This window comes from Pseudophryne corroboree, chromosome 2, assembly GCF_028390025.1.
Source record: "Pseudophryne corroboree isolate aPseCor3 chromosome 2, aPseCor3.hap2, whole genome shotgun sequence".
Taxonomy (NCBI): Eukaryota; Metazoa; Chordata; class Amphibia; order Anura; family Myobatrachidae; genus Pseudophryne; species Pseudophryne corroboree.
Genome location: NC_086445.1, coordinates 499,396,223 through 499,424,187, shown reverse-complemented (window position 1 = coordinate 499,424,187; position 27,965 = coordinate 499,396,223). Strand labels below are relative to the sequence as shown.

General features: G+C 43.6%; 1 protein-coding gene and 1 non-coding gene across 2 annotated transcripts in view; both read left to right on the top strand.

The window, feature by feature from the left end:
- UNC45B (unc-45 myosin chaperone B) overlaps positions 1-27,965 on the top strand; it is a 55,983-nt gene that overhangs the window by 11,989 nt on the left and 16,029 nt on the right. Inside the window, exons 3-14 of the mRNA XM_063953994.1 lie at positions 3,808-3,844; positions 9,361-9,536; positions 10,361-10,450; positions 10,791-10,958; positions 11,581-11,746; positions 12,192-12,362; positions 18,841-19,012; positions 19,704-20,004; positions 24,899-24,993; positions 26,207-26,348; positions 26,449-26,589; positions 26,909-27,036. Of these exons, the coding sequence (XP_063810064.1) occupies positions 3,808-3,844; positions 9,361-9,536; positions 10,361-10,450; positions 10,791-10,958; positions 11,581-11,746; positions 12,192-12,362; positions 18,841-19,012; positions 19,704-20,004; positions 24,899-24,993; positions 26,207-26,348; positions 26,449-26,589; positions 26,909-27,036 (1,787 nt within the window). The remainder of the gene's footprint in view (positions 1-3,807; positions 3,845-9,360; positions 9,537-10,360; positions 10,451-10,790; positions 10,959-11,580; positions 11,747-12,191; positions 12,363-18,840; positions 19,013-19,703; positions 20,005-24,898; positions 24,994-26,206; positions 26,349-26,448; positions 26,590-26,908; positions 27,037-27,965) is intronic.
- LOC135052850 (U2 spliceosomal RNA) lies at positions 14,747-14,939 on the top strand. Its single transcript, XR_010242307.1, has one exon. It is a non-coding gene; the product is annotated as a U2 spliceosomal RNA (small nuclear RNA).

The window sequence follows — 27,965 nt, the reverse complement described above, 5'->3', positions numbered from 1 at the left end:
CTGATCCGACCTGGCTGCTCTCTCCCAGAGAGAGCAGCTGAAAAGTCGGTAAGCATGTCATAGACTTTCAGATAAACCTGCATGTAACTATCGGGTATCCAGATAATTCAAAGTGGCTCATAAGAAGTACTTCTCAAAACATAATAACCTGTGCACAGGGTTTTTGTTCCACTCAGTAAGGTAATAGTTTATATGCAACTATGTTAGTGGTGCTGTTAGGGTTTAAGTGGCTGTGTCTAAGTGGCTGTGTCACCAATGAGTCTTTGGGGTAAAGTGGTTTTGGCGGTAATGTCTCACTGTTTTAAGTGCGTTATATATCGTCGCCAGGCAGGTAGGAGGACTATATAGTCTATTAAACTTCGTGATTACCAGAAGTATCCCCTTTTTGCATAGCTTTTTCCATGGTAAATTCAGCGGACCAACTGAAATGGGTTCCAGTCACACTAACAAGGGCATATTGGATGTGTATTTCTTACAGGGAATCATTTCCAGACAAAATCGCTAGATGGCGCTGCCCCCTTACTTTTCCCCCTGAGTACTACAACGTGCAAAGATTATGCTTGTAGTAAATTGCAGCCAGCCACACTTCTCTCAGTAGTACTGCTTATTTAGCAGAGCAAACAAAGTTCCCAGTCTTGGAATAATACTTCTCTAGAGCAGTTAAAGTATGTTCTGTTTCAGATTAGTGACAGGGCTTTATACATAGTCTGGTTCCAACCCCTGTATTTTGGGATAAGGAAATGGTAATGCAGCAGTAAATATGGGAGGATGTAGCTGCTAAGGAGTCTGGATGGGGACATACTAAAAGGAATGACACTCTGGTCTGCATAAATGGAATGCCAATTGACTATAATGGGAGTAGATTGAACATTTATATATATTTCCAAAAATCTTAAACTTATGAACTATATCTTCAGCACACTTCTTCCTAAGGTGATGTCACATATTATAAATCCAGAATGACGCGGAATGACGGCGGTTTTCTATGGAATGACAGCTGTTTTCTCCACCGCCCCTAAGCAAAATTAGCATGAAAGCAGTGCATATGTCCCATATAAAACCCCCGATTTTTCTATGATCCCCTAAGCGCACACACTAATCCTTTTCCATATGCGTCCGCCTACATTATTAGCCTACTATACATGTCACATAATGCAGAATTATGGCGGTTTGCTATGGAATGACAGGTGTTTTATCCACCGCCCCTAAGCAAAATTAGCATGAAAGCACTGCATATGTCCCATATAAAACCCCCGATTTTTCTATGATCCCCTAAGCGCACACAATAATCCTTTTCCATATGCGTCCGCCTACATTATTAGCCTACTATACATGTCACATAATGTGGAATGACAGCGCTTTGCTATGGAATGACAACTGTTTTATCCACCGCCCCTAAGCAAAATTAGCATGAAAGCACTGCATATGTCCCATATAAAACCACCAGAGTGTCATTCCTTTTAGTATGTCCCTCTGGATGACTGACTGGAACACTCTTTCCTGCAAACGGTGAATAAGGTACATGACCCCAACATTGAGCATAAGACTCGCTTACTTGTGATAGGTCTTCTCGGAATCTCAAGCACTCAGTCTGTATGCAGACTCCTGCTCCCCAGAGGAAGTGTCTTTGTTACAGGCTTCTCCCAATAGCAGTCGCGCTGTGCAGTTCAACGTTGCAGGGCTGGGGGTCTGCCCCTGGTATCTCACCTCCTCTCTGTAGTACAGCTTAGCTCAGCTCACTCACTGAGCAGCTTCTTTCTCTAAACCCTGGGACTCTGTCCTCTAGCTATTTGCAGACCTCTCTCGTGCTTTCACTTCTCTTAGCACAGGGGTGGGCAAACTACGGCCCACGGGCTGTATACGGCCCGCAAACCGATCCTTCCCGGCCCGCTGCCCCGTCAGCCGTCATCAATCATCTCAAATATGGTGCAGAGTCCTCAGCCCATCAGAGCTCGCGGACCAGCAGCTCCTGATTGGCCGCCGGACCACGAGCATTGATTGGCTCATGAACCGGCGCCATTATTTGAGATGCCCGCCGCCGTGTCCAGCATCCGTCCCTGGCTCCCTGCATCCATGTGCAGACAGTTGGACAGCGTTCATGCCGCTGCTCAGGGGCTCCTCCTTAATGCCGCTCCCGCGCCTCTGTATGCTCTACTCTCCCCGGCTGCCCTTATAGCGCTCCCGCACTAGCAGATCCCCTGCAGGAGCACCCAGGCTGGGTCAGAGCAGGCTGTTTGTGCGCGACTGCCTCTGTCCTCTGCTATTCCCTGGCAGGAGACGTGACGGGGAGGATCAGAGACTGCTTGGGGTCCAGGTACTCTGGATGGTAACAACCCAGCAGCAGCAGCTGGATCCAGGGTCTGCTCCTCTCCCTTCAACTGTCCTGTGCTGGCAGTGGCACATAACACTAAGTAACAAGGAGGCAACACTCTGCTGGGCTCCTTTTCCTCCAGGAAAGATTGTGGACTCTGCCTGCCTAATGTGTAAAAAGGGGGACTGTGCCTGCCGTAATGTGTAAAAAGGGGGACTCTGCCTGCCGTAATGTGTAAAAAGGGGGACTCTGCCTCCCATAATGTGTAAAAAGGGGGACTCTGCTGTCGTTATGTGTAAAATTGTCTTTTATTGTATATACAAGATATTTTGTATGTGGCCCTCGAATATTCACTGGAAGTGTTAAGCGGCCCCCCAGCTGAAATAATTGCCCACCCCTGTCTTAGCACATGGCTTTCAACCCCTCCTCCTCTTCCCGGCTCCACACACCCTGTCCAATCAGTGCCCTTCAGCTGCGAGCACAGATAGAGCCCTGGCTGCATTAACTCCTTCAAGTCGTGAAGCCCAGTTTAGTGCAGTGGCAAAAGTTTCACAAGCAGAACAAAGGAATGTACCACAAAACTAGGCATCCTATCTAAAACACATTTTTCCACATTGACAAAACACCTTTCAGGGGTACCACATTTCCGTTTGATGGAAGGCTTACTTCGGAAAGTGCTGGGGAATGTTTGCCTTCATGAGCACAATTACAAAATATTCTGTTCTCATAAGTTTCTGAAATGTAATATTTTTGTCAGTGTCATCACTATCTCTTACGTTTATCATAGGTAAGTCAACTTGTACCATACTTACCTAGATGTTCTTTATCTGGGAGCTTTTGGAGAACTGGGATAGGGAGAAGTACAGGATGGAAGTGTAAGGGCATGGCATAGCAAAATGCATCATTCATCATAACGCCCCTGCACCACCCAACTTAATGCTGTGGGATCATGATGAGGCGATTCACATCAAATCATGTCACCATGACAACAACCCACCCACTTCACTAGAGGAAAGAGAGGGATGTGATGGATTGTTCCCTTTCCAAGTAGCTCAGGAAAACTTACCCACATTTGTGAAACTACTGCAAATTCCAGTAGTGTAGGCCAGTGTGACTTGTACATTAATCTGATAACGAGGATGATGGATAAAAACAAGGTAATAATTGTTGATGTTTCTTTGTTCCAACATTTCAAGCTGCATTTATCATACAATAAATAGATTGTCAAAGCACTAGGCCTCAAGGTCACCATAAACACCAAAACAGTATGTACAAAGTCTTACACACCTATAGAACCAACCTTAACACTAGCTCACTTGGGCAAAGATGTATCAGAGCTTACAAAGAGATAAAGTGGAGAAGTTGTCCATAGCAACCAATCTGCTTCTGTCATTTTTTAGATTGTGCTAGATAAATGATAGCTAGAATCTGATCAATTCATTATTATTATTTCATTATGCCTCTATTGATTCAACCTCTGTCTTCTGCTTCCATAGGAAAATTATATTCAAGCAGCAACAGATGCAACTAAAGGTGAGTTGGCTCCACAGTAAATACTGTACAAATGAGTGATTACAGAAATGTTTTTATATAGTTAGCCGGTTCATCTCTGTCTGGAAGCGTGCACTATTCTGTGATCTAGCACCGTCTGGAAGCGTGCACTAGTTTGTGATCAAGCACTGCCTGGAAGCGTGCACTATTCTGTGATCTAGCACCATCTGGAAGCGTGATCTAGCACTGTCTGCAGGGACAAACGCAAGATTTCTAGAGGGGGGTTTCCAAATGCAATCCATGATCTTCCACCCTGCGGAACATTGAAGCAAGTGCGGGAGCTGTAGAAGAACCTAGTACCGATCCTGGACATTAGTGTACACACTGATCTTTTCATACACTGGATACTGTATGGAATACAGAATTAATATTTAACACTATAGATGGTCTATAGTATAGGCTGTATCAAACATATTTAACAAATATAAATAAAATAAGTTGTTAGGAAAAGGTTAAATATCCCATAATAAATAAATACACAAACATAATAGAACCAGTAGGAGACAGAACTGTTTTTCCTAAGCACACATTCTCCCACCTCATAGTAAGGCTCCTGTCTTTTCTTCCTGGCAACTACTCTCTGGTTCAGTGCACTGATTGAGGGCTCAGATCCACACACACACACAGAGCAAGCTTTGTAGAAGAAGTTGCTTCCACTGGGCATGTGCAGCAGCTCTGCTCTGTCCCTTAAACTGCATGATGTGGTAGCAGCTCTTTGCCCATAAACTCTTTCTTGGCTTCAAATATTGTATTTTATAAGGTTATTTACATACCTGCCAACATTCTTATTCACAGATACGGGACTTCTATGTGCGGCTTCGGCACGAGCCCAAAAGGGGTGTGGCCTTGGTAAAAGGGGTGTGGCTTCACCAGAATGAAGTGATCATAAGCCATGGCTCCCATTTTCATCACTAAGGAGGCATGCCCAGCACTCTTTGAGCTGCTGGCATGCCCCCAGTCCCTCTGTCTCCCGTAAATAGATGTTGTGCACATGCGCACAGCATCTATTCACCACTGCTTTGCTAAGCAGAGCAGTGAGTGACAGGAGCCTCCCAACTGCTCCCCGACAGCAGGACAATGCGGCCCGCGGGTGGGAAAGTGCTCAAAAACAGAACTGTAACACAGAAATTGGGACAGTTGGGAGGCAGTGGCTTAACTAGAAGTTTTTCTCCCCCAAGCCAAAAAATTCTTCGGCCCCCCCCCCCCCCCCCCCCCATCCCCCATAATTGGAACTATTAAAGGGACAAACATGCGCGCGCGCCGCAAAAAGTGGGTGTGGCTTTGTTGGAATGGGTGTGGCTTTGCATAAAGGGGCGTGGCATTGCAGGAAAAGACTTCCTTATACCCCAGTTTTGCAACCTGCACGCCCAGACGTTAGCCACCACAGGAAAGAAAAATAATCCTGATTCATGCCCCTTACATTATTTGTCATTTTTCCTCCTTATAGTAATGCCCAGTATACATTATGCCATACTGCAATGGCCCTTAGACATTATTCCACACACAATAATGCACATGACACAATATGCACACACCATAATGCCCCCGACACATTATGCCACACACCGTAATGCCTGTGACACATTATGCCACACACCGTAATGCCTGTGACACATGACGACAGGAATCGCAATGCCCGTTATACATTATGCTACACACTGCAATGCCCCTGATACATTATAGCACATACAATGTCTATGACACATTATGCCACACACCGTAATGCCTGTGACACATTATGCCACACACCGTAATGCCTGTGACACATGACGACAGGAATCGCAATGCCCGTTATACATTATGCTACACACTGCAATGCCCCTGATAGATTATAGCACATACAATGCCTGTGACACATTATGACACACACTGCAATGACCCTGAGACATTATACCACATACCACAATGCCCGTGATATAGTATACCATACAATGCAATGCCTGACACATACCGCATTGCCCGTTATACATTATGCCACACTGCAATGACCCTGAGACATTATACCACATACCACAATGCCCGTGATATAGTATGCCACACACCGTAATGCCTGTGACACATACCGCAATGCCCGTTATACATTATGCCACACTGCAATGCCCCTGAGACATTATACCACATACCACAATGCCCGTGATATAGTATGCCACACACCGTAATGCCTGTGACACATTATGACACACACCGCAATGTCCGTGATACATTATGCCACACACCGTAATGCCCATTACACATTAAGTCCTACAGTAAGGCTTCTAATTACTTTTAAATTACCTGCTCGTTGCCAGGGGTTTCATGCTCTTGGTTCCATGCACGGTGCCAGGGGTTTTCATGCTCAGGGTATCATGCTCGTTGCCAGGTGTTTCATGCACTGGGTGTCATGCTCGTTGCCAGGGGTTTCATGCACTGGGTGTCATGCTCTTTGCTAGGGGGTAGTGCTTGTTGCTAGGGCTGTGCCACATATGTCCCCAGTGCCAGATATTCCCCCACGGTGCCAGGTACTCACATGACCCCAGTGCCAAATATAGCCCCCCCCCCCCAGTGCCACATATGCCCCCAGTGCCAGATATTCCCCCACAGTGCCAGGTGCTCACGTGCCCCCAGTGCCAAATATAGCCCCCCCATGTGCCAGGTACACATACAGTGCCATATATGCCCCCTCAGTACCCCCCCCAGTGCCATATATGCCCCCTCAGTGCCATATATGCCCCCTCAGTGCCCCCCCAGTGCCATATATGTCGCCTCAGTGCCCCCCCTGTGCCATACATGCCCCCCCAGTGCCATATATGCCCCCTCAGTGCCCCCCCCAGTGCCATATATGTCCCCTCAGTGCCCCCCCCCCGCGCTCCCCCGCTGCTGTGAAGGAGGGACAAGGAGGGCACAGCGCGCGCCTCTCCCGTGTCCCTCCTGCATCTCCGTCGGGTCTAATAAAGGAAGTGCCGGTTCGTGAGCCAATCAGAGCTCACGAACGGCACTTCCTTTATTAGACCAGACGGAGATGCAGGAGGGACATGGGAGAGGCGCGCGCTGTGCCCTCCGTGTCCCTCCTTACAGCTCACTTCTCTGCTCTTATCATTGCTTAGTAAATGTCCCCCTAAATGTTCTAAATCTATGCCAACATCTGAATACACTAGATAATGTTTAATATATACTGAGCCCCCTGGCTTGCTTGGTAAGCGGTGTAGGTGCATTTTGTACATTGAACACACGTTCAGGGTTTAAATGCGTCTGATTCAAAAATAGTCTCAGTATGTTATATAACAAGAAATCTGTCTAGTTTGTCCGCGTGTCGCGCAGTCTAAAAAAGGCTGCACTATAGTCCCCGCGACCAAAAAAAGTGCTTCTCCAGAACACCACAAATGAATAAACAATGAGCAAGTTAGGCTACGGGTATCAACAGGCGCCTAGTGACAGTGTATATAAAATGCATATAAAGTGCTTGCATGCAATAAATAAACAAATCATACAACCCTTAAGGTCGACGTGAAAGTCCAGGTTCCTACTTCTCACTCCTCCTCCTCTCAATGTAGTAGCATGTAAAACAGAGGGGAGAGGGGAACCACATGTGCAATAAAGTTTTTTTAATAACACATATCGGGAAACATGGACATAACACAATGAACAGGTAAAAATAAAATGTGCAGAATGATTCTCCAAGTGTGACAGCCACAAAGAGATATGCAGAGCAATTACCAGAGGGTTTGAGAACCCATAAAAAGTTCTCAAACAAGTTCTTTTAAATCCCAAAACCGCCCGGGCTGGAGCTGGAAAGTCCTCTGGTTCTTAGAAATGCAGACCACCATAGACGCTGATCACAGATGGAATACGCCGACGCGTTTCAACTCCTGTTCCTGGAGTCTTTTTCGAGGCTGAATACTCACTGCACAACACATCCAGATTTAAATAGTCACATAACCAATCACAGTCAGATTCCAAACTGATTCCACCTGGCGTCACACTTGTAAACCACTGGGTTCCCATAGCAACCTGAACTTCCGCTTCGTCACTTCCGCCCCCGGAGTCTTAGATCCTATTCCCGTAGTTGCTATGTCTAGCGAGACGTCACTTCCGGTTACGTCGTCCTGGAATCCGTTGTCATGACGACTAGCCGCACAAAGCTCGTCTCTCTTCAGTATGCTTCCGTTCCAATGCCCGTAACCATAGATGGGCTGACACTGACTTCTGACAGTCGATTGTAAATGTTCAATTTCAATCCCATTATCATACAATATCCACCTTATATATCTAATGGTTCCAATATTATATAGTTGGTCAAAAAATTGGAATCTGACTGTGATTGGTTATGTGACTATTTAAATCTGGATGTGTTGTGCAGTGAGTATTCAGCCTCGAAAAAGACTCCAGGAACAGGAGTTGAAACGCGTCGGCGTATTCCATCTGTGATCAGCGTCTATGGTGGTCTGCATTTCTAAGAACCAGAGGACTTTCCAGCTCCAGCCCGGGCGGTTTTGGGATTTAAAAGAACTTGTTTGAGAACTTTTTATGGGTTCTCAAACCCTCTGGTAATTGCTCTGCATATCTCTTTGTGGCTGTCACACTTGGAGAATCATTCTGCACATTTTATTTTTACCTGTTCATTGTGTTATGTCCATGTTTCCCGATATGTGTTATTAAAAAAACTTTATTGCACATGTGGTTCCCCTCTCCCCTCTGTTTTACATGCTACTACATTGAGAGGAGGAGGAGTGAGAAGTAGGAACCTGGACTTTCACGTCGACCTTAAGGGTTGTATGATTTGTTTATTTATTGCATGCAAGCACTTTATATGCATTTTATATACACTGTCACTAGGCGCCTGTTGATACCCGTAGCCTAACTTGCTCATTGTTTAGTCTCAGTATGTTGTTGGTAGAGAATAATAGGATGACAAAAGGCAAATCTGTAATCCTTGAGAAAATCAATTGTAAAGAACAACAGTATATGCTGGTGCTGTATAAGTAAATGATTATAAAAGAAATAAAATAATCCTGCACTTTATATGCATGCCTACAGTGAATTTCTAAGTAGAAGTTCTGTAATACTTCACTGCTAATATTAATTTGTATAATTTATTTAAATCCTATGAGTAGTCATAAATAGGAAGATTGCCAGAAATCCTGATTTTGAATTTTAGCTAAGGCTGGATACACAAGAACTCAGTCAGGATTGTATTTCATTAATTTAAATTAGAATACTTAGCAAACTGGTGTTTGTTTCTGCCTCATTTGTGGGCTGTAGAAGATCAGGCATCAGTGCTGATCATTTACAAAGCAGAAAACAATGCAGAGGTTAATCTACCTACAGTAGCCCTGTGCACTAACTTCAAAAAGTGTCAGAAATGATGTCTGGTCACTTTTACACATTATTATCACTCTTATGTTCAGTGATCTAAAGTTGCTAATAAACAACAACATTAGTAACATCTTTTAACATAAGTCTTCACCTTTACTTGATTCAGTAAATAACAGTTGAAAAACAGGTGTTTTGTTATATTTCAGCTATTGATGTTGATGCATCGGACATAAAGGCTCTGTTCAGGCGCTGTCAGGCACTGGAGAAACTCGGCAAGTTGGACCAAGCGTATAAGGATGTTCAGAGATGTGCTACACTGGAGCCAAAGAATCGAACATTCACAGAGACTCTCCACCGCCTGGGCAGTGACATACAGGAAAAGGTAAGAACGACTGGGGGTTACACATTAACACTGGACTGTCATATGTTTTAATAAATTGTAAAGAGAGTATTTCTGATCATGAATTTTATTACCCACAACCACCAGAGAGCTTTTTAGTTGTACTTTGGCATTAGCTTAATGGGTTCTGATGCTATGGGAGATAGCGCTTCTGTTGCAATGGCTCCTTCCTTAGTTCAGAGACATCAGGGAATGTTTTACTGTTGTGAAGACACCATAAGGCTTTGCATTCTCCAGCAAAAGCAGGGAACACACCTGTAAATGTGACAAAATAATCATATCCTGTAAAATTAATTTCATTACTTCAGTTTTGGTAATGTTTCATGTACCTAATCCTCTAAAGTTAGCAAAGTGTGCCCTCCTTCCCCCTGTCTCCTACCATCGCCCAGATACCACTGGTCTACAATGGTCTACAAATCTATGCACTATCCTGAAATATCGGGCACACTTTAGCAAACGTAAGCCTGTCTGGGCATTTTTTGCAGACCATAAATTAGCTATTATATTATTGTATTGCAATAATTATTTTATTTATTACTTTAAAAGTTCATACCTGGTTGAAATGTTCTGTTCTCCAGCTAGCATTGCTGTGCCCCGATCTTGTCAACGCAGGACCACTGAATAAAAACTGCTTCTTAACAATAATTAACAATGATGAAGGAATTTTCAGGCATTAGGCATTCATGATATTACTAGTATTCATGATAATGTGTATTTGTATAGTATGTACAGAACGATAGTTGTATTGTGTGACACTGGTAAGTGTAGAGCCTCTGGCTAGTCTCATCTTGCCCTTTATTTTACAGCTTCATGTTCAGTTCTCCACGGACTCCCGTGTTCAAAAGATGTTTGACATTCTGCTGGATCCAAACTCTGAAAAAGAAAAGCGAGACAAGGTAAAACCTTGTAAAAAAAACTTTCTACCATATCTGAATTCCTAGGGACATAAGTGATCTGAACACTATAGAGAACAGTTTAGTTATGTATGTATAGGCAATAAGTATTTTTCATAATGACAAAAAATATCCAAATACAGAAGAAAAGGTCAAATGGCCTACATACTATATACCTATTTAAAAATATAATTATATTTTTTAATTTGCATTTTCTACCCTTCTATGGAGAAGGTATTGAATGGCTTACTTGAGACCACTAACTTGTTGAGAGGACTTACTGTATGTAACATTACCCCAACATCTAACATTATTTACATTTTCTATCTGCTCTTTGCTCTAGGCTGTCAACAATCTTATAGTCCTGGGCAGGGAAGATGCCGGCGCTGAGAGGATTTTCCAGAACAATGGAGTAAATCTACTGTTGCAGTTGGTAGAAACCAAGGACCCAGAGCTGATTATCTCTGCAGTGCGGACACTTTCTGGCATGTGCACTGGGCATAGGGCACGAGTAAGTCTTCTCCCAATTTTTTCTTTTTCAGGGGTTTCATGTAGGTCTTGTTTCTGCCAAAGAAAAAAAAAATCTTACTTTTATCCAGAAAGTCATAAAAATAAAATAATTATTGCTGTTTTCCAGTAACACAATGACTGATAATTTCCACTTATAGTTACTGTGAAGAGCACTGCTAAACAGTCCAATAAAAAGAGGAATGCTAGAAACAGATGGGTAGGGAAAAACTGGTACATTTTTAGATGTAGCCTATTCAGAAGCTGTATATACATATAGCATGCTGTTGCTTTTTGTAAGCAGATAAAGATTCTGTGAACATTAAAAATAGGTTCTTAACATTTTCTGAAAGCCAATCTAGAAGAATAAATGAAAGGCATGACGAGCAGCAGGGCCGCCATTAGGGGAGACCCTCGTGACTGGGGTCCCAAACTGGACAAAGAGGGGGCCCGAACCTGACACCTAAAAATTAAGTTAGGTAAAATTGCCAGGTTGGAATTCAAATGCCAGCGGTCGGGATGCCGGTGGTCAGAATACTGACCACAGCATCCTCACGGGGAAGGTGAGTCGCGGGCCCATAATTCTGATGGCAGCCCTGACAAGCAAAATGTTTTATTCCTTGTAGGCAACAGCCATTCTACACCTTGTGGGTTTTAATAAAATCTGCAGCATTATGGCTGTGGACAATGAGGAAATTGCTCTAGCAACATGCAACCTTGTGCAGAACATTGTGGACTCGCTGACAGGAGAGGATCGGAAAGAACATGGCAAGGAGGAGTCTCTGGTATTAGGTGAGAGCTCAGATCCCAAGAAGAATGTATGTATTAGCACCTTACAAATAAGGGGTTTATAGTAATATTGGGAGCACAATCAGGGGTTACTATGTGTGGTGTAATGTGAATAAGATTGTGCTATTGTGTGGTGTGATTTGAATTGGGGGTACTATTGTGTGACCACCACCCCTTACTTGTAGGACCACAACCTTTTTTAATTCAGTGCGCCCTGTCCCTTTATGAAGTATGGGATGTAGGGCACATATTTATAGTTTGCAGGGGGGTGCAGAAAACCCTAGCGTGTGCCCTGGCTTTGCCTAATTGAAGGGGAGGGGGGGGATGGGGTAGGTGTTGGCGGAAATTAATTCCACCACCTCTCCAGGACCGCTTTAAGCCCTGCAAATGATTCAGATAGATACTGTATATAGTAATTAGTACATATCTGTCAATTTGTTTTTCACAGACACTAAGAAGGATCTACGGATGATCACCACCTGCTTGTTGGACATGCTTGTTAGTAAGAAAGTCTCAGGACATGGCAAGGACCAGGCACTGACTCTGCTCAATAAAAACATCCCCCGCAAAGACCAGAAGAATAAAGACCACTCCAAGTCTCTATTTGTGATTGACACAGGTTCATTTTGAATCTCTTTATTTATAACAACAGCATGAAGAGATGACTACAAAGGCAGCAAATAGAAATCAATCTATACATCCTAAAAAGAAACAAAATAGAGAATTCACAGATCACTGATAACAGCAAAAATCTGTTAGGGTTTAATTTTTCTATAAGGGCCTATCAGGGAAAATAACCAAGGGAAGTGGTTGGTGGGGGAGATGGGGACACTGGTTGCTTCATATAAGAACAACCGATGAGACACAAACTAAAAAAATAAGATAAAAAGGTTGGAATCTGGGGACACGAAAAACCACACAAACCACAGAAAATAATTTATATCTGCTTGTTAGCCTATGCAATTCAGGTTTACGGTGGCCAAAATCTGATGCTCCCTCAGTCATTATTCCTTTTGTGCTTGTCTAGTGGAAAGACATTGATATATAAAATATTAATGTTGTAAAATGGAATTCATTTTTACAAAAATTATTCTATGGCTGACGACACAGTACTTGTCATTGCCTTCCACCCGATTTATGTTGTCCCAAGCCCTCCTATCAGTCTATTTCTCTTTCATCCATCTGGGGGACGCTGCGCACTTACTAATGGGTTAGAGTGTGTGGGATTGGGAGTTTGGCACAGAACCTATAAAAAACGAACTCCTCCCCCCTCTAACCCCTCCCATCTACTTCCTGCTCAGCAGATTACCTCAGTTTTAAGTTTTGTGCCTGAGGAGTACAGGCACAGATTCCTTCAGTGTAGATTTTAGTTAGGTTTCTGTTGTTTATTTTGATTTTACTTATGTGTGCTTAGTCCCTGTTTACAGGAGACACGTATACTAGGAGTGGGGTTAGTTAGTTATGTGTCTCCCACTCCCCAGAGCCTCTAAGAAGCCACCATACTCTTAGTCACTGGGGCTTACTTGATGCAGGATGGATTTCCTAGGAGGCACTGTACTGGTAAGACAGCCACAACGTGCCTGGGCAGCGTTGGGCTGTTATTGCATATATGGTATTTATAATAATTGTATTTATTATTGTGCAGCGCTGGTGTATGCGGACCCCCCTCCCTGCTCAGAGCGGACGGAGCGGTTCAGTCCCGCTTCCGCCGCTCATTTCATGGAAGCCGCGTCTTGTCAGACAGCAGCGGTAGTCATTTCAATGATTTTACGGAGCTCAGTTGCGGGGGTGGGGAGGCTGTACCGCGACGGGACGCAGGAGGATGTTGTGTTCGCGCCCCGTTCTCCCGCCCAACAGCGTCTTACCGCCGCCGTCCTCTCTCTGTGGGGGCAGGACTCAGCTATAGGCGCCATCTTCTATCTCTGCAAGAGACCATCCGTCAGGTACAGCGGGGGATACTGCGCTGCACATAACACAGCGTCTCATCCTGTTAGTACAGGCGGAGAGCAGCAAAAACCGCAAGTATAACACAGCCCTTTCATATGCTCTGGAGCTCGTTTATTCTAAGGGATTCTTTAGTGCTCTTTAGTGATCCTTTAGTACATATATTTCGGTAATCTCACTGTAATAGAGTTATTTTTACCTCACCCTGTTTATTACACAGGCGGGGATTTTTTCTTAACTAGTGTTGTGCTATTCTAAATTGACAATAGTTGTTTACATCATGTTATAAAAGGAGCGTTATAGCTCAGTCTGTAGAGCTGGACCACAGCACAGAGTTATGAGACATTATTGTGTGCTATGATTGTGGCATTGTATATTCCATGGTTGTAAACAGCAAATCTCCTAAAGGAACGACAAGTTCAGTAGTTTACTACACAGGAGCTCCAATAGCTTTGTGGGCTAATGCTGTGTATTAGTAAGATAGACTAAACACAGGTTTGATTCCCATATACATTAAATTGCACAATGTGGCTCCAGACTTCCTAAAGGTAGCACGGACACAGGTACCCCGTGCTCCAGGACACCAGTTGCAGAGCAGCCGGGAGGTTCCAGGGATCAGTTTATGCCTCTGTGGGCCAGACACATCTCAATCCAGAATAATACAGATGGAGTAGTGGTTAGCATTGCTGCCTCACAGCACTGAAGCCATGAGCTTGTTTACATAAAAGTATATGCATATACCAAGCGGGTTTGAGTTGCTCTACAGTCTTGGCCTCTGCCACCTCTCATGGGAGGCTGTTCCACTTGTTCACTACCCCTTCTGTGAGGAAATATTTTCCTTGGGTTTCCCCTGAACCTGCCTCCCTCCAGTTCAGTGTATGCCCCTAACTGTGTGAAGTTATATATGTATATATATATATTCCCTGCACTTGCAGGGATGGGGGTTCCAGGACCGGTCCACAAATACCGGTATTCTTTGAGTATATTTTTCCTTACGCTATGTCAATGTAATGGGTCTGGTACTCTGTTTACTACTTAGCCGCTAGTCTTGGTAAAAAGATCACTACTTGACCTTTTGGCTAGGATCAAGTGTGTAGTATCTGTTCTTATCAGTTTAATATCTGATATGTTCCCTATGTGGGGGCCATGTATTAAATATATGTTTAGAACAGGAAAATGGAAGAAGAGATTGCTCCGTCCACTCCACGCATTGACTCGGTATTGCAGTACCTCCGGGACCGGTGCACCTTTCAAAACAAGGACAGACTATTTCTATTTCTTGTACACTATGTACTTATGATTTGCCAAATGGCTGGACAAAGCTCCTTAATCAGTTCATACTGTGCAGCGAGTCTGGTCTTTGACAGACAATATAGCTCCTTTACTTCAGAGGCGTTTTTGAGGCTTCATCTACAGAAAATGGTGAGATAAATCCTGTCAGTGAGGATCCTTCAGGATAGAAATAAGAAATAATCTACTGAATTTCTTGGTTTCCACCTCTTCCTTCACGTGAGAGAATGTTGATGGAAGTCTGACTACACACCTGATGAAATAGTTTATATTTCCAGGGAAATGTGTCTGTCTCTAATACATACTGTTTTCGGTTCAATTTCGGTGTTCTCAGTATTAGAGACAGTATTTCTTTATCCTTTCGCTGATGAAGACACTGATCTAATGAAGGTTGCACTAATAATTAGTGGATGCATCCATCATGGGAGAGCCTAAGGCGACTGTCTTTACTAAAGTACAGTATGTGACCTTAACAGTCACCACAGATTGACAACGGTGAGGCCGTTATTATATTAGTATTCATTCTGACAGGAATATTCCTACGCCCTCTCCGGGCTTATGCATGAATCTTTAAACCGGTTGCATTATGCAAGTTATCCATTCTTGGGGCAGCTGATCCTTTTCATATTATCCATTGACTGTTTTGGTCTCTCAAGCTCTATTCCCTATCTATTTATTATTGCATCTTTTCCCTGGCTATGACACCCTTCTATTCATTTTGGTTGCGAATCGTAAAATTCTGCTTCCAAATTAAAGCGTACTTTGCAGGCAGGAGCAAATAACTCTTATCAGTAAGGTGTATGCCTGCGGTATAACAGGTCGTGGGTTCTCATCCTGAGGATAATAGCTGAGAAATGGGTATTTTAACCTATGTCAGAAAAATGGGTATTCTTTTGGGAGGCATTTGTATGCCTAGAACACGGACTTCCAATGTGCCCTCTGCAGGGGCCACGGAGTCGGACAGTCTGGTTCCCAGTGGGGAGGACACCAGCTTTCTCAGAGTCCACTGATCCGTTGGATGTACTGAATTTGTATCACGAACATATATTCTGAATCTTGGGGAACACGTACCAAGCAAGAATCTTTAGTGCCCATCTTAGACGGGCTCTAATCATTGCAATCTGTTCGCTATCTAACAGGAGTATTCAGTCCAATCCTTTTTCCGTCATCTGGGCATCGCTACCATTTTGGGTCAGTTGTTAAAAAAAAAAAAAAAAGCAGCTGTCTCATGCACTTTTTTTCTACAACGGACCTTAGTTCTGGATTTCTTCCTTCGCAGAAGATGTTATTCATGGGTATTCTTTTCGATACCTGGTATCTCGAATGTTGGCGGAGTGCAGGATTTACTGACCAGAATAGACTCAGGGGTCAGACATACACTCCCTCTGCAGGACAGTGGTGATTTTATAGGTGGCTCCATTCCCCCGGTCTCCTGCCTGGTTTCTTCAATCTCAGATTAAATGTTATTAATCTCAGGCAGGATTGAGTTTACGTAAACAGCAGTTTAGTTTCTCTCTTAAAATACCAAGATATTTTCATTGGTCGATCTTTTCGTTGGGCTACACAATCCAGATCTAACTTATAGGACTTCATTCTGTCTCGACATGGAGGGTCATAACCACAGTCAAAAGTTTCAGACATTACGGTTTTTTGGTTTCAACTCTGGCGTTTTCTATGAAACTGATGTCCGAAGTGGAAATATCACTTCCAATCTACGGGTGATCTACAACGCCTTGACTCCAGCTCAATGTCTTCTACAGGGTCTATCCACTGTGACCTATATCAATTGTTCTGTGACACTTGTAGCTGGAGAGACATCGGAACAGTATCTAACATATGCAGAGGGCGGAATTTTGGATCCCGGCAGTGTCTGTCATCTCCAGTTCCAGAATGGGCAACTGGGAAGCAGATTTCCTGAATCTTCAGGCTGTTCTTCCTTAAAGTATGTGAAATCAACAGGGATTTCTGGCTTTGGTGTGTCTATAACTAGCCGATATAGACCTCAGGGCTTCATTGGTACTGTGATCGTTTCGGGAATCCTCTTGTGGCAATCGTAGACGCCGTGTCAGCTCCTTGTCACTTTCATCTAGCATATTTATTCTGCCTCTGGCAACATCTAGTGAGTACCTCAACGCATTTGACCAGTGGCTCTTTCGGTTTTCCTAATCCGCTTCGGATTTGCCTGTTGACTCTGTTCTGCAATGTTATGGCCCAGAGTGACCAGGGCTCCTTACAGGGTACCTTTTCGGCCAGCTCTCCACTCCCAACCTTTACGTCATCACCGGGATTTTGTCTATTCTGCCGCTGACGGCGTGATTGTGGAAAACAATGTCATCAAGCAGTACTACGTTTCTGGCTCTCTGACCAATCACAGTGCCAGAACACTTGTCATCGTTTGTGTGTATTTAACGGTCACTCAGCTGGAGTTCTTAGTCCTTTCCGCCTCTTATCTTTTCTACAACACAGTTGTCAGAACTACTTTGTCTTCTTATCTTAGCAGACTGGGTTCTGCTCTAGAATTTACTTTCCAGAATGGCTCCTGTTTCTCCTTTCCGGCCTCTGGACTCTGGTTGAGTTGCGGTTTCTTTTCTCTTACAGTGTTTTGGTTTATGCAGTTAGGGTGGTTTTACTTACAAACCACAAGTTGTATTGGTTTTTCCTCTCCTTCAGCACATTGGGCTTCTTGTGTCGTCCCAGGCTTGTCCGGGGCGGGTCGGTAATTGGCCTTATTGGTTGTTGTTCAAACCTTAACTCTTACCTTGTTGGGTTTGTTTGCTGCACCCGAGTGTGGCTGGCTGGCCAATAAGAACAGGGTGATGTGCTGGGTTAATTCTGCTATTCAGCAGGCTTAGATTTCTTAGGCGTTGCCTGTTCCTGATTCCTTAGGGGCTCATTCGACTCGACCTGTTGGAGCCTCTTGGGCTGTTCACAGTGGTGTATTCGTCGAGCAACTGCGTAGAGCGACGACCTAGTCGTCCGTACATACCTTCACGAAATTCTTCGGTTTTTCATACTTTTGGTTTGGAGACTGCCTCTGTTAGGCATCAAAGTTTGCAGACTGCTATGTCGTCTGTGTCTCCCTCCTCTAATTAGCTTGCTTTGGGAAATCCCATTAGTAAGTGCGCAGCGTCCCCCAGATGGATGAAAGAGAAATAGGGATTTTTGTTTACTTACCGTAAAATCTCTTTCTCTGATTCCATCTGGGGGACGCTGCGATCCCTCCCGTATATATATTCTGTTCTGCCTCTTCCGGCTTTGCTAAACGTTAACTGAGGTAATCTGCTGAGCAGGAAGTAGATGGGAGGGGTTAGAGGGGGGAGGAGTTCGTTTTTTATAGGTTCTGTGCCAAACTCCCAATCCCACACACTCTAACCCATTAGTAAGTGCGCAGCGTCCCCCAGATGGAATCAGAGAAAGAGATTTTACGGTAAGTAAACAAAAATCCCTATTTCTCACAATACCCTGCCTGTACAGTAGGTGTAGGCCTGTAATGGGAGTAGATCTGATGTCACTGGAGGCAAAGCCTGAATGTAACAGTGATGTGACCAAGGTCCTGAGGTTCAAGAAAAATGACAGAGAGCAGGCAAAGTGGAGAAGTCCACAAATCCTACATTTATTTCAGCCTGGTCATAGGTATAATTAAACTATGTTTAGTACTTTAATTACTTTTCCTGTACTAAACACTTTTCAGTAGAGACGTTTTGCTAGGTTAGAGTTACTATTATTGCCCCATGTTTTTGCTGTGATTTACAATTCCTGGCTTCAGATAGGTTCTCATTGTTGATGGGTTTATGTTTGTTATTGTATCTTTAAAAAAGTTCTCAGCAATTTATATAATGCAATGTTATTTTTTTTCCTGCCAGGATTGAGGAAAATTCTTAAAGTTTTGGGTCAGATCCCAGAATTACCAAACTGCCTCCCCTTGACTGTAAACACCCGATTAAATGCTTCTGTTCTTGTGAATAAACTATATGATGACCTGCGCTGTGATCCAGAGAGAGATAATTTCAGGACAATCTGTGAGGAGTATATAACGTAAGCCACCCATTCACTAAATCACTGCAATGAGGATGTTTTATATTTTGCTGTTTCTGCGTGACTGCAGTAACTTCAGTGTATTATGTCTGCAGCATAATAAGCTTAATACACCCTAAATAGTGAATTGTAATCATAATTGTATTAATGTAAGGCCACACTCACAAAGAACTACTCACACTATCTCAGCTTCGCACAATCTATATATTTAATAGGCTAAGCAATTTTTTGTGAGAGCAACTATTCCGCAATGTCAATACCGATTTTGATGGTTCAGGTGTGATTTGATAGGGTATGTGATCTAGATGTGCCATAAGGTCACAGAATTTTGATAAGTGGTCAGGTTGTTGAGGAATAATGCATCAAAGTCATGATTTTTTACCCCAAAAGGAAAAAGCATTGATTGGGGGGCATGTGCTTTTTCCTTTGGGATGTAAACTGCAGCGAAGGCCTTGACAGTTTTTTTTTCTGCCCTAAATTCAGTTGATATAATGAATTCTTTATAAACACTTTTGGTATACGGTAAACTTTCGGGATACATCAACATTTTCAGGATACAGTTACATTTTAGGATATAGTAAACTGTACATTCTTTTTTCTTTTTGCTTGATTTCGAACAACACAGTTGACCAGTACAGTAGGTCTTTAATCCAGCGAAGCATGAAATTAACATTTGTTATTTTTCCACCAGTGGAAATTTTGACCCAAAAAACATGGAAAAAAACCTGCACGCCATACAGACTGTGTCCGGCATCTTACAGGGGCCCTTTGATCTGGGAAACAAACTCCTAGGATTGCAAGGGGTTATGGAGATGATGGTAGCACTGACTGCCTCAGAGAATGAGATAGACCAGCTGGTTGCAGTGGAAGCTCTCATTCACGCCTGCACTAAGCTCAGCCGTGCCACTTTCATCATCACCAATGGTGTCTCCATGTTGAAGGACATCTACAAGAAAACAAAGAATGAGAAGATAAAGATTCGCGCCTTAGTGGTGAGTAGGAACGCTCTGCGCTTTTTGCAAATACTTGCTCCACAGATACCAGAAAAGGGTGTAGAACTGCATACAATGGAAGATACACAATTGTTTCTGTGCTTGTGTGGTAGTGTCTGTTATAGTTCATCTCCATAATGTAAGCTCTCACGAGTAGGGCCCTCTTCCCTCATGTGCTTATCCTTTTCTTACTTTAATAATCCTCAACTGTCCAACTGACCAAATCCTGCAGTTTTTTGGCCACCTTGGAACTTATCTCTATGTTGTTTACTGGTGTAGCTGTGCTTGATTATGTGCATATGTACTCTGTAATTGGGCGCTGCGGAACCCTTGTGGCGCCATATAAATAAAGGATAATAATAATAATAATAAGAAGAAGAAGAAGCAAGGAGTTACTTCAAAATCTTTAGTGTTCTGAAATTTTCTATAGAAATAAAAGATTGTATTCCCTGTAATTTCTGATGGCAGCTTGACAAGCAAAGTGTTTTATTCCTCGTAGGCAATAGCTGTTCTACACCTTGTGGGTTTTATTAAAATCTGCAGCATTATGGCTGTGGACAATGAGGAAATTGCTTGTATTGAGACGCCCACCAGAGCCATCGTAGCTCTCCGCAATTGCATACACATATGCAGCATCGGGCGCAGATCATGCACACATCAACTCCCTGAGTGTATGGTTGCACAGTATTGGTGCTGTAACTGAGAAGCTGGAGACATGTTATGTGTGTGCAGAATTGCAGGTGCTTCCTGAGACACGCCCCGAAAACGGCCTGATCACGCCTGCATTTTTGCCGCCACTTTTAGTTATCGCCCACAAAACAGTTGCTTCCTGTCAGTGATTTGAGAATTGATTCTCAATAGGTCTGCAATAACAATTCATTCGCCGTGCATGTACATTGCGAATGGGATGCATGCGCAGACCACCAATATTCACTTAAATACGTGAACATCATAATAACATACAAGCATGAATCAGCCCATAGAACTCTAATCATACGTGTAATGTTTGTAATGTATGCTACGTTCTTCCCCCTTTTTATGCTATGTATTCCTCCTTCATGTTGCTGCTTGGCAATGCATTGTACCGCAAACAATTCCTAGTGTACGTGAGTACACCTGGCCAATAAAGCTGATTCTGATACTTCACTCCTCTTTTTAACAACTAGTTTCATGACCAAAAGGCACCAAAAACTTCAGCTATGGCCCTTTTCTCCATCACCACTCAGGACGGGATGTACTAAAGCACAAATGCGGTAAAACACCATTTTCAGGCTTTTTACCGCTTTTCCAAATGTACTAAAGCCTCGATGCCAGTGCTCCGACAAGGAGGGTAACAACAGCTAGAGCTGGCATTAACCTATAGAAGCCTAAGGGCTTCTTACTGCATTGTGCTGTGTGAGGGATCCAATTGGATCCCTCCCAGCATGCCTCGCGCTGCAACATCTTTCTGCTCATACACAGACGAACTCCTGGGTCATAAACCTGAAAGTTCAGGGACCAGAGCGCATCGCAAAGGACAGCTCTTATCAGGAGAGATATGGTAGATAATCTGCACTGATTTTCTTGCACAACTCTATGGGGGTCATTCCGAGTTGATCAATCGCTCGCTAGCTACTTTTTGCAGCCGTGCGAACGCATAGTTGCCGCCCACTGGGGAGTGTATTTTAGCTTTGCAAGTGTGCGAACGCATGTGCAGCCCAGCAGTGCAAAAACAGTTTGTGCAGTTTCTGAGTAGGTCTGGACTTACTCAGCCCTTGCGATCAGTTCAGCCTGTCCGGTCCCAGAATTGACGTCAGACACCCGCCCTGCAAACGCTTGGACACGCCTGCATTTTTCCAACCACTCCCTGAAAATGGTCAGTTGATACCCACAAACGCCTTCTTCCTGTCAATCTCCTTGTGATCGGCTGTGCGAATGGATTCTTCGTTAAATCCATCGCTCAGCAATGATCCGCCTTGTACCTGTACGACTCTTATGCGCATTGCGGTGCATACGCATACGCAGTAGTGACCTGATCGCTGCACTGCAAAAAACTGCAGCGTGCAATCAGATCGGAATGACCCCCATTGAGATGCGAAGGATTATCAGCAACAAGTATGGTCATATGATACACTCCGGAGAAACTGTGTAACCAATGGCAAAAATGGAATAAGCCCCTAACTAACTTGCATTAAATGCACCCCTATAGCCAGCATATTATCCAGCAATGTGACCATTGTATAGTATATTGGGAGTCATTCCGAGTTGATCGCTCGCTGGCTAGTTTTAGCAGCCGTGCAAACGCTATGCCGCCGCCCACTGGGGAGTGTATTTTAGCTTAGCAGAAGTGCGAACGCATGTGCAGCCGAGCTCTACAAAAACAGTTTGTGCAGTTTCTGAGTAGCTCTGAACCTACTCAGCACTTGCGATCACTTCAGCCTATTTGTGTCCGGATTTGACGTCATACACCCGCCCAGCCACGTCTGCATTTTTTCAGACACGCCTGCGTTTTTGCAAACCCTCCCTGAAAACGGTCGGTTGACACCCAGAAACGCCCCATTTCTGTCAATCTTCTTGCGGCCGTCAGTGCGACTGAAAACTTCGCTAGAACCTGTGCACAACCACAACGGGCTTTGAATACCCTCCAACATGACCCGCCCTACTAGGTACAAAATGCTCTGTTTCTGGACTTCCCTCTTCATTTATTATTGCCATCACCTGTAAAGAAACAGCTTTCTTATCATTTAACTAGTTCAACACAGGTGATGGAAATCATAAATTAAGAGGGAAGTCCAGGAACAGAGCATTCTGTACCTAGTGGGGTGGGTCATGTTGGAGGGTCTGGCTTTGTACCCGTATGTCGCGCGTGCGCATTGCGGGGCATACGCAGAAATACAATTTTTTAGCCGGACCGCTCCTGCTGCGAACAACAGCAGCTAGCGATCAACTCGGAATGACCCCCCATTGTCTGGTCTAGTGCTGCTAGACACTCATCTCTCGCTATGAAGCATTATGTGAATTAGTATATTATGAACAAATATTATTGTATTTGTTCTAGTGAAGGGAGGCATTGGTCAATACAGTATAGAAGTACAATGCTCCGGTCACAAATTTCAACGTTTTATTGGTGTTTATATGCAGTGCTACCAGTGAGTTTGTTTAACCTCAGTATTGAGAGGTGTTGTAACAGGCAGGGGCTGGCTGGACAGGGGGGCAGGGTGCCATCTGCCCCCTGGGCCAGTGCAATTTAAGTGTTCCAGGGCCACCTGACTGCAGATTCCCTGTGGAAAACCGGGCCGCTTGCTTGAGTCTGCCCCCCCCAGGCTGAACGTTGCCAGCCAGCCCCTGGTAACAGGTATGCTGTGTTACATGACTGCACTTTGTTTTCAATTGACAACAATATGCTCATGTGCCAAATATTACTCTCATCTCCTGGTGCTGCCGCCCAGGTCCATCAGGGTGCAGAGATTAATAGGATCACTTGTAACTCGCAATACAATTGCTTTCTAGCACATTCCAATTACTTCTTACTGATTGCAAATTCTCACTAAGTGAACTCTATCTTCTTTGGGCACACACACACTGTACTATATGCTGACTAATCTTAGCAGAGGAGAACACAATCTCTAGAAGTGGGACTACTGGTAATGAAGACAATATAGCTGTCAGACTATCATTTACATTACATTTCATGTCATTATCATTTCATCTCCTGAATTATACCTAAAACACAGCCAGGTAGATGTATTATGCAGTGATATGTGGGGGTGTGGAGAGTGGTATCAGTGTATGTTATGTGCGCTGATACCCAGTGTTGGACTGGGGTATGAAGGGCCCACCGGGGGAATGGAGCAGTAGGGGCCCATACTTAAGCGGTGTCGCCAGCCACTACAGAGGCTTGCCCAACTCTTAGAGAGAACATAGGGCTCTATTCATGAAGCAGTGAAAAGTGTGGAGAAGTGAGCCAGTGCCATGGCAACCACTCAGTATTGAAGTAACATTTGTAATTTGCATACTATAAAATTATAGAGAGCAGCTGATTGGTTGCCATGGGCAACTTCTCCACTCTTTTCACTACTTCATGAATAGACCCTATAGCGATTTGATTGGCAGGAGGGAAGATCTTGGTGTAGTTGCTATAGAAAGAAACCAAACACCCATATTAATCCATGTTCCTTCCTGCTCTACCAGGTAACTGGCCCTTTAATAGAGTATCAATGCTTAATGCAAGTGCACAGTCTGGAACCTGACAGTAGAGGAGGGGTTGGGGCCCACAGGCAGTTTGACCAACGAAGTTCTCCCTTGCACTCCTAAGAGCCAGTCCAACCCTGCTAATCGATTTAGACAGACACAGGTGTCGTTGGCCATACACAAGAGCAGGTACAGCGCTGTCCCTGGCTGTGGTGGCTGCTGGCCCTCGGCTTTCAAAGGAGATCTCGCGATAATAGTGAGAACTCGCGCATGCCCAGTGAAGCTGGCCGGGGAAGAGAAACAGCGCATCAGAACTAGGCAGATGTGCTGTGGGGGGTCTGGCAGTGATTGCCGGAAGGGGGCAATCCTCGGTAAAGAGTTGAAGCAGAAAGTGCTATAGCGGGTATTAATACATCTACCCTCGAATTGTTTACTGCAATTCAAATATGAGCTTTTATTCATATTTTCATCTATCTAACATCACCAGAATGCATCATTTACTGAATTCAGAAACTTTCCTACTGTAATTTCTTTAACCTCTTTTTATTTAACCTTCCTATTCTACCTTTCATACAGCTCTCAACATGTTTCCATTTTTTTCTTATTTAAAATGACTTCATTATTGTGATCCTATATACATTATTGATGTAATTTGGGATTTTATTTAACGACTATTTGCTCAGACTGTGCAGCTTCATAATATGTATGCAATATTGAATTGCAGGGTCTTTGTAAACTGGGATCTGCTGGAGGTACAGACTATGGTTTACGGCAGTTTGCGGAGGGATCTACTGATAAACTTGCCAAACAATGCAGGAAGTAAGTATTTCTGTAATATAAAATGTCCAAGCCATAATTATGGCTTAATTAAAATGATGAAAATACTATGTTAAAGTTGACATGAGCTAGCCTAAAATCAGAAGTTACTTTAGCCAGAATGGTGTCCAGTAACTGAATGAGTTTGAACAAACAAGGGGATAAATTATTTTGCTAAAAGAAACAGACCTGCTTCAGAGGCCTCTCCCAGTCACTATACTCAAAGATTCCCTGTTGTCACAGAGTTGCAATAACCCCAATTTAATAAACCAGTTAAATGTTTTGTTAAAATCCCTTGAACAAGGAAGGACCATATTATGGTTCCAAGATGGTTCCAAGATAACATATTTATTATAGGAAACATAACTGATCAAAGGTCTACATTGCATAATACTAGATTAAGAAGACCCCTGTTATATGTAACCTTTTAAAGTACCAATACACTGTCCCACTTTAGGAATTTACAGGGTTTGGATCCGTATGCTAGGAATTAATGTACGTTATTCATATTTCATATGTACATGTGAATAATTATGTGGACCCATTCAAGTCTACCCTGACATTTGGATATCTTCCATACATTATTGGTACAACCAGCTCTCATCATTTAACCTAATTTGAGAGTCTTGATTTATGCATATATCTAGGCAAACACTCAGTATATCAATTGAAAGGGTCTGATTATGAGCCAGATGCAGCGGCAATGCAGAACAAAGTGGAGTGAGGATTTTTTTTCAGCACATGTATCTGAGTCGCATTGCCCATGCATCCTGATTTTGTACATACAGTCACAGTACAGATTTGGACATACGGTAACACAAAAGTAAGGCGCAGTCTTGGGTAGTGACTGGAAAGTAACAGGGGAGTGGCTAAAAAGACCCACGGAAATGTTCCGTCTTATAGGAGGCCATATTCATGGGGCAGGTGTAAATTTCAATGGTGCTTCTGAAGATGCACCAAGCAGTATTTCAATGTCTGCAGGCACCTACAGTGGGCACCTCAGTCCTTGTACATTTGGATGCACATATATACACTAGAGAAGGGCTTTGTAGCAGCATTATCATAAAGCCGCTGATGCAGAGTCTGACTATGAATCAGGCCTTAAATATGTTACTGTCTGAAATTAGGATTATTTGGTTCAGTGTTTTGGACTTTATATGTCCTCTTGATTGATACTCAGTTTTCACTCTGTAAAGTGATTGGTGTTTCTTCCCAGGTGGTTGTGTAATCCCAACATTGACATCCAGACTAGGAAGTGGGCAGTGGAAGGTTTGGCTTATTTGACATTAGATGCTGATGTCAAGGATGAGTTTGTTGAAGATGATCAAGCTCTTAAAGCCATGTTTGAGCTATCTAAGGTGTGTAAGGCCTTTTAGGCATTTGTTCATTCATTTCTGATAACCAGAATGACTTATCTACAGATATACTGACAGTGCTATTCAATCATTTCTCATACAGACAAGTGATAAGACAATTCTGTACTCTGTGGCTACCACTCTGGTCAACTGCACAAACAGCTATGATGTAAAGGAGATATTACCTGAGCTGGTGCAGCTAGCTAAATTCTCCAAGCAGCATGTGCCTGAGCAACACCCAAAGGTAAGTGGAGGACAGTCGTCATATGCTGATGCTCTGCGGAAACAGAAAAATCTGGCACCCCCTATAGTAACCAAATACATTACAAATAATATATTGTTGTTGGTTTTTTTTTTTCACTTTTACATCTCCAATGAAATATAATAAAAAATAATAATATTGCTATGTGAAAAAATATCCTTAAGCTATGAATAGAAACCACAATAGACCTTTGTCTCAAATATCTTTTACAAACCACTTACATTTTGTCAGCACATAACTACATGTAAATCTGCTGCATATTACTGCAGAATTAACATTGCCCATGTTTATTTCCTGCTAGGATAAGAAAGACTTTGTGACAAAACGTTTGAAGAAGCTGCTTAAGGCTGATATAATCTCAGCTCTGGTGTGTATGCTAAAAGCAGACAGTGCTATCCTTACAGACCAAACCAAAGAGCAGCTGGCCAGGTAATTCCACCCAGAGTGCAGGACAATCATTCTAATTAGTAACTTCCCTTCTCAAATAAAGATATACAATAAACCTTACCTGTACATTGCCCAGGAATATCCATCAGCTAACTCAGTGGTTACCAAACTCTATCCTGAAGGACCCCTAACAGTTCACACTTTCCAGGTCAAAGAAACATAAACATAGGCATGTAAGAACTAAATGGCCCATCCAGTCTGCACTTTGTGGATAGGATATCAGGGTTGTTCCTTTCTCCCTTCCCTTCCTCTCCAAATGGCCTCTGTTGAGCTCTGTAACCAGGGCCAGATTAACAATGGGGCAGATGGAGCTGCAGCTACAGGCCCCCCATTGAAAATAGGCCCACAGCCCACGCAGTGAAAGGGACCATAACCACCAGCATTACAATGAGTCACAGTAACTCACTGGGCGAGATTCAAATGTTATCGCCCCCTTTCTCACGTCTGAAGTGATGGGAGATCGCAGGGGGCAATATCCAAATGTCCCCTGTTTTTGCACTGTTCGTGCTTATAGCATAAAGCAGCTAAACCCACAAAACTATTGGAAGCAAAATTCTCATTGGGCTCCCAAATGGGTCACTTTGCGCATAACAGCTCGCCGCCCCAGTGGTAGCGAGCTGAAATGCTGATGTCGCACCCGTCGGCAGCCGCAATTGAATACCTGCCGGCAGTCATAATAGGGGGCAGGAGCCATGACAGACATTTGATTTCCACCCATTGTTTTTCCCCAGCAGTGGCCGTGCCTCAGTCTGTATATACATTGAAGTCCAGGCCGTTGTGGGAGGAGGGGCCACTCTCTTCTCAAGCGCCTCCCCCCCCCCCCTCCATATTAGTAGTAGTGCTGCTGTGATCAGTGATGCGACTGCCCAGCTGGGGTGGAGGAGGTGCATGCCACCTTTTTGGTGCATGCT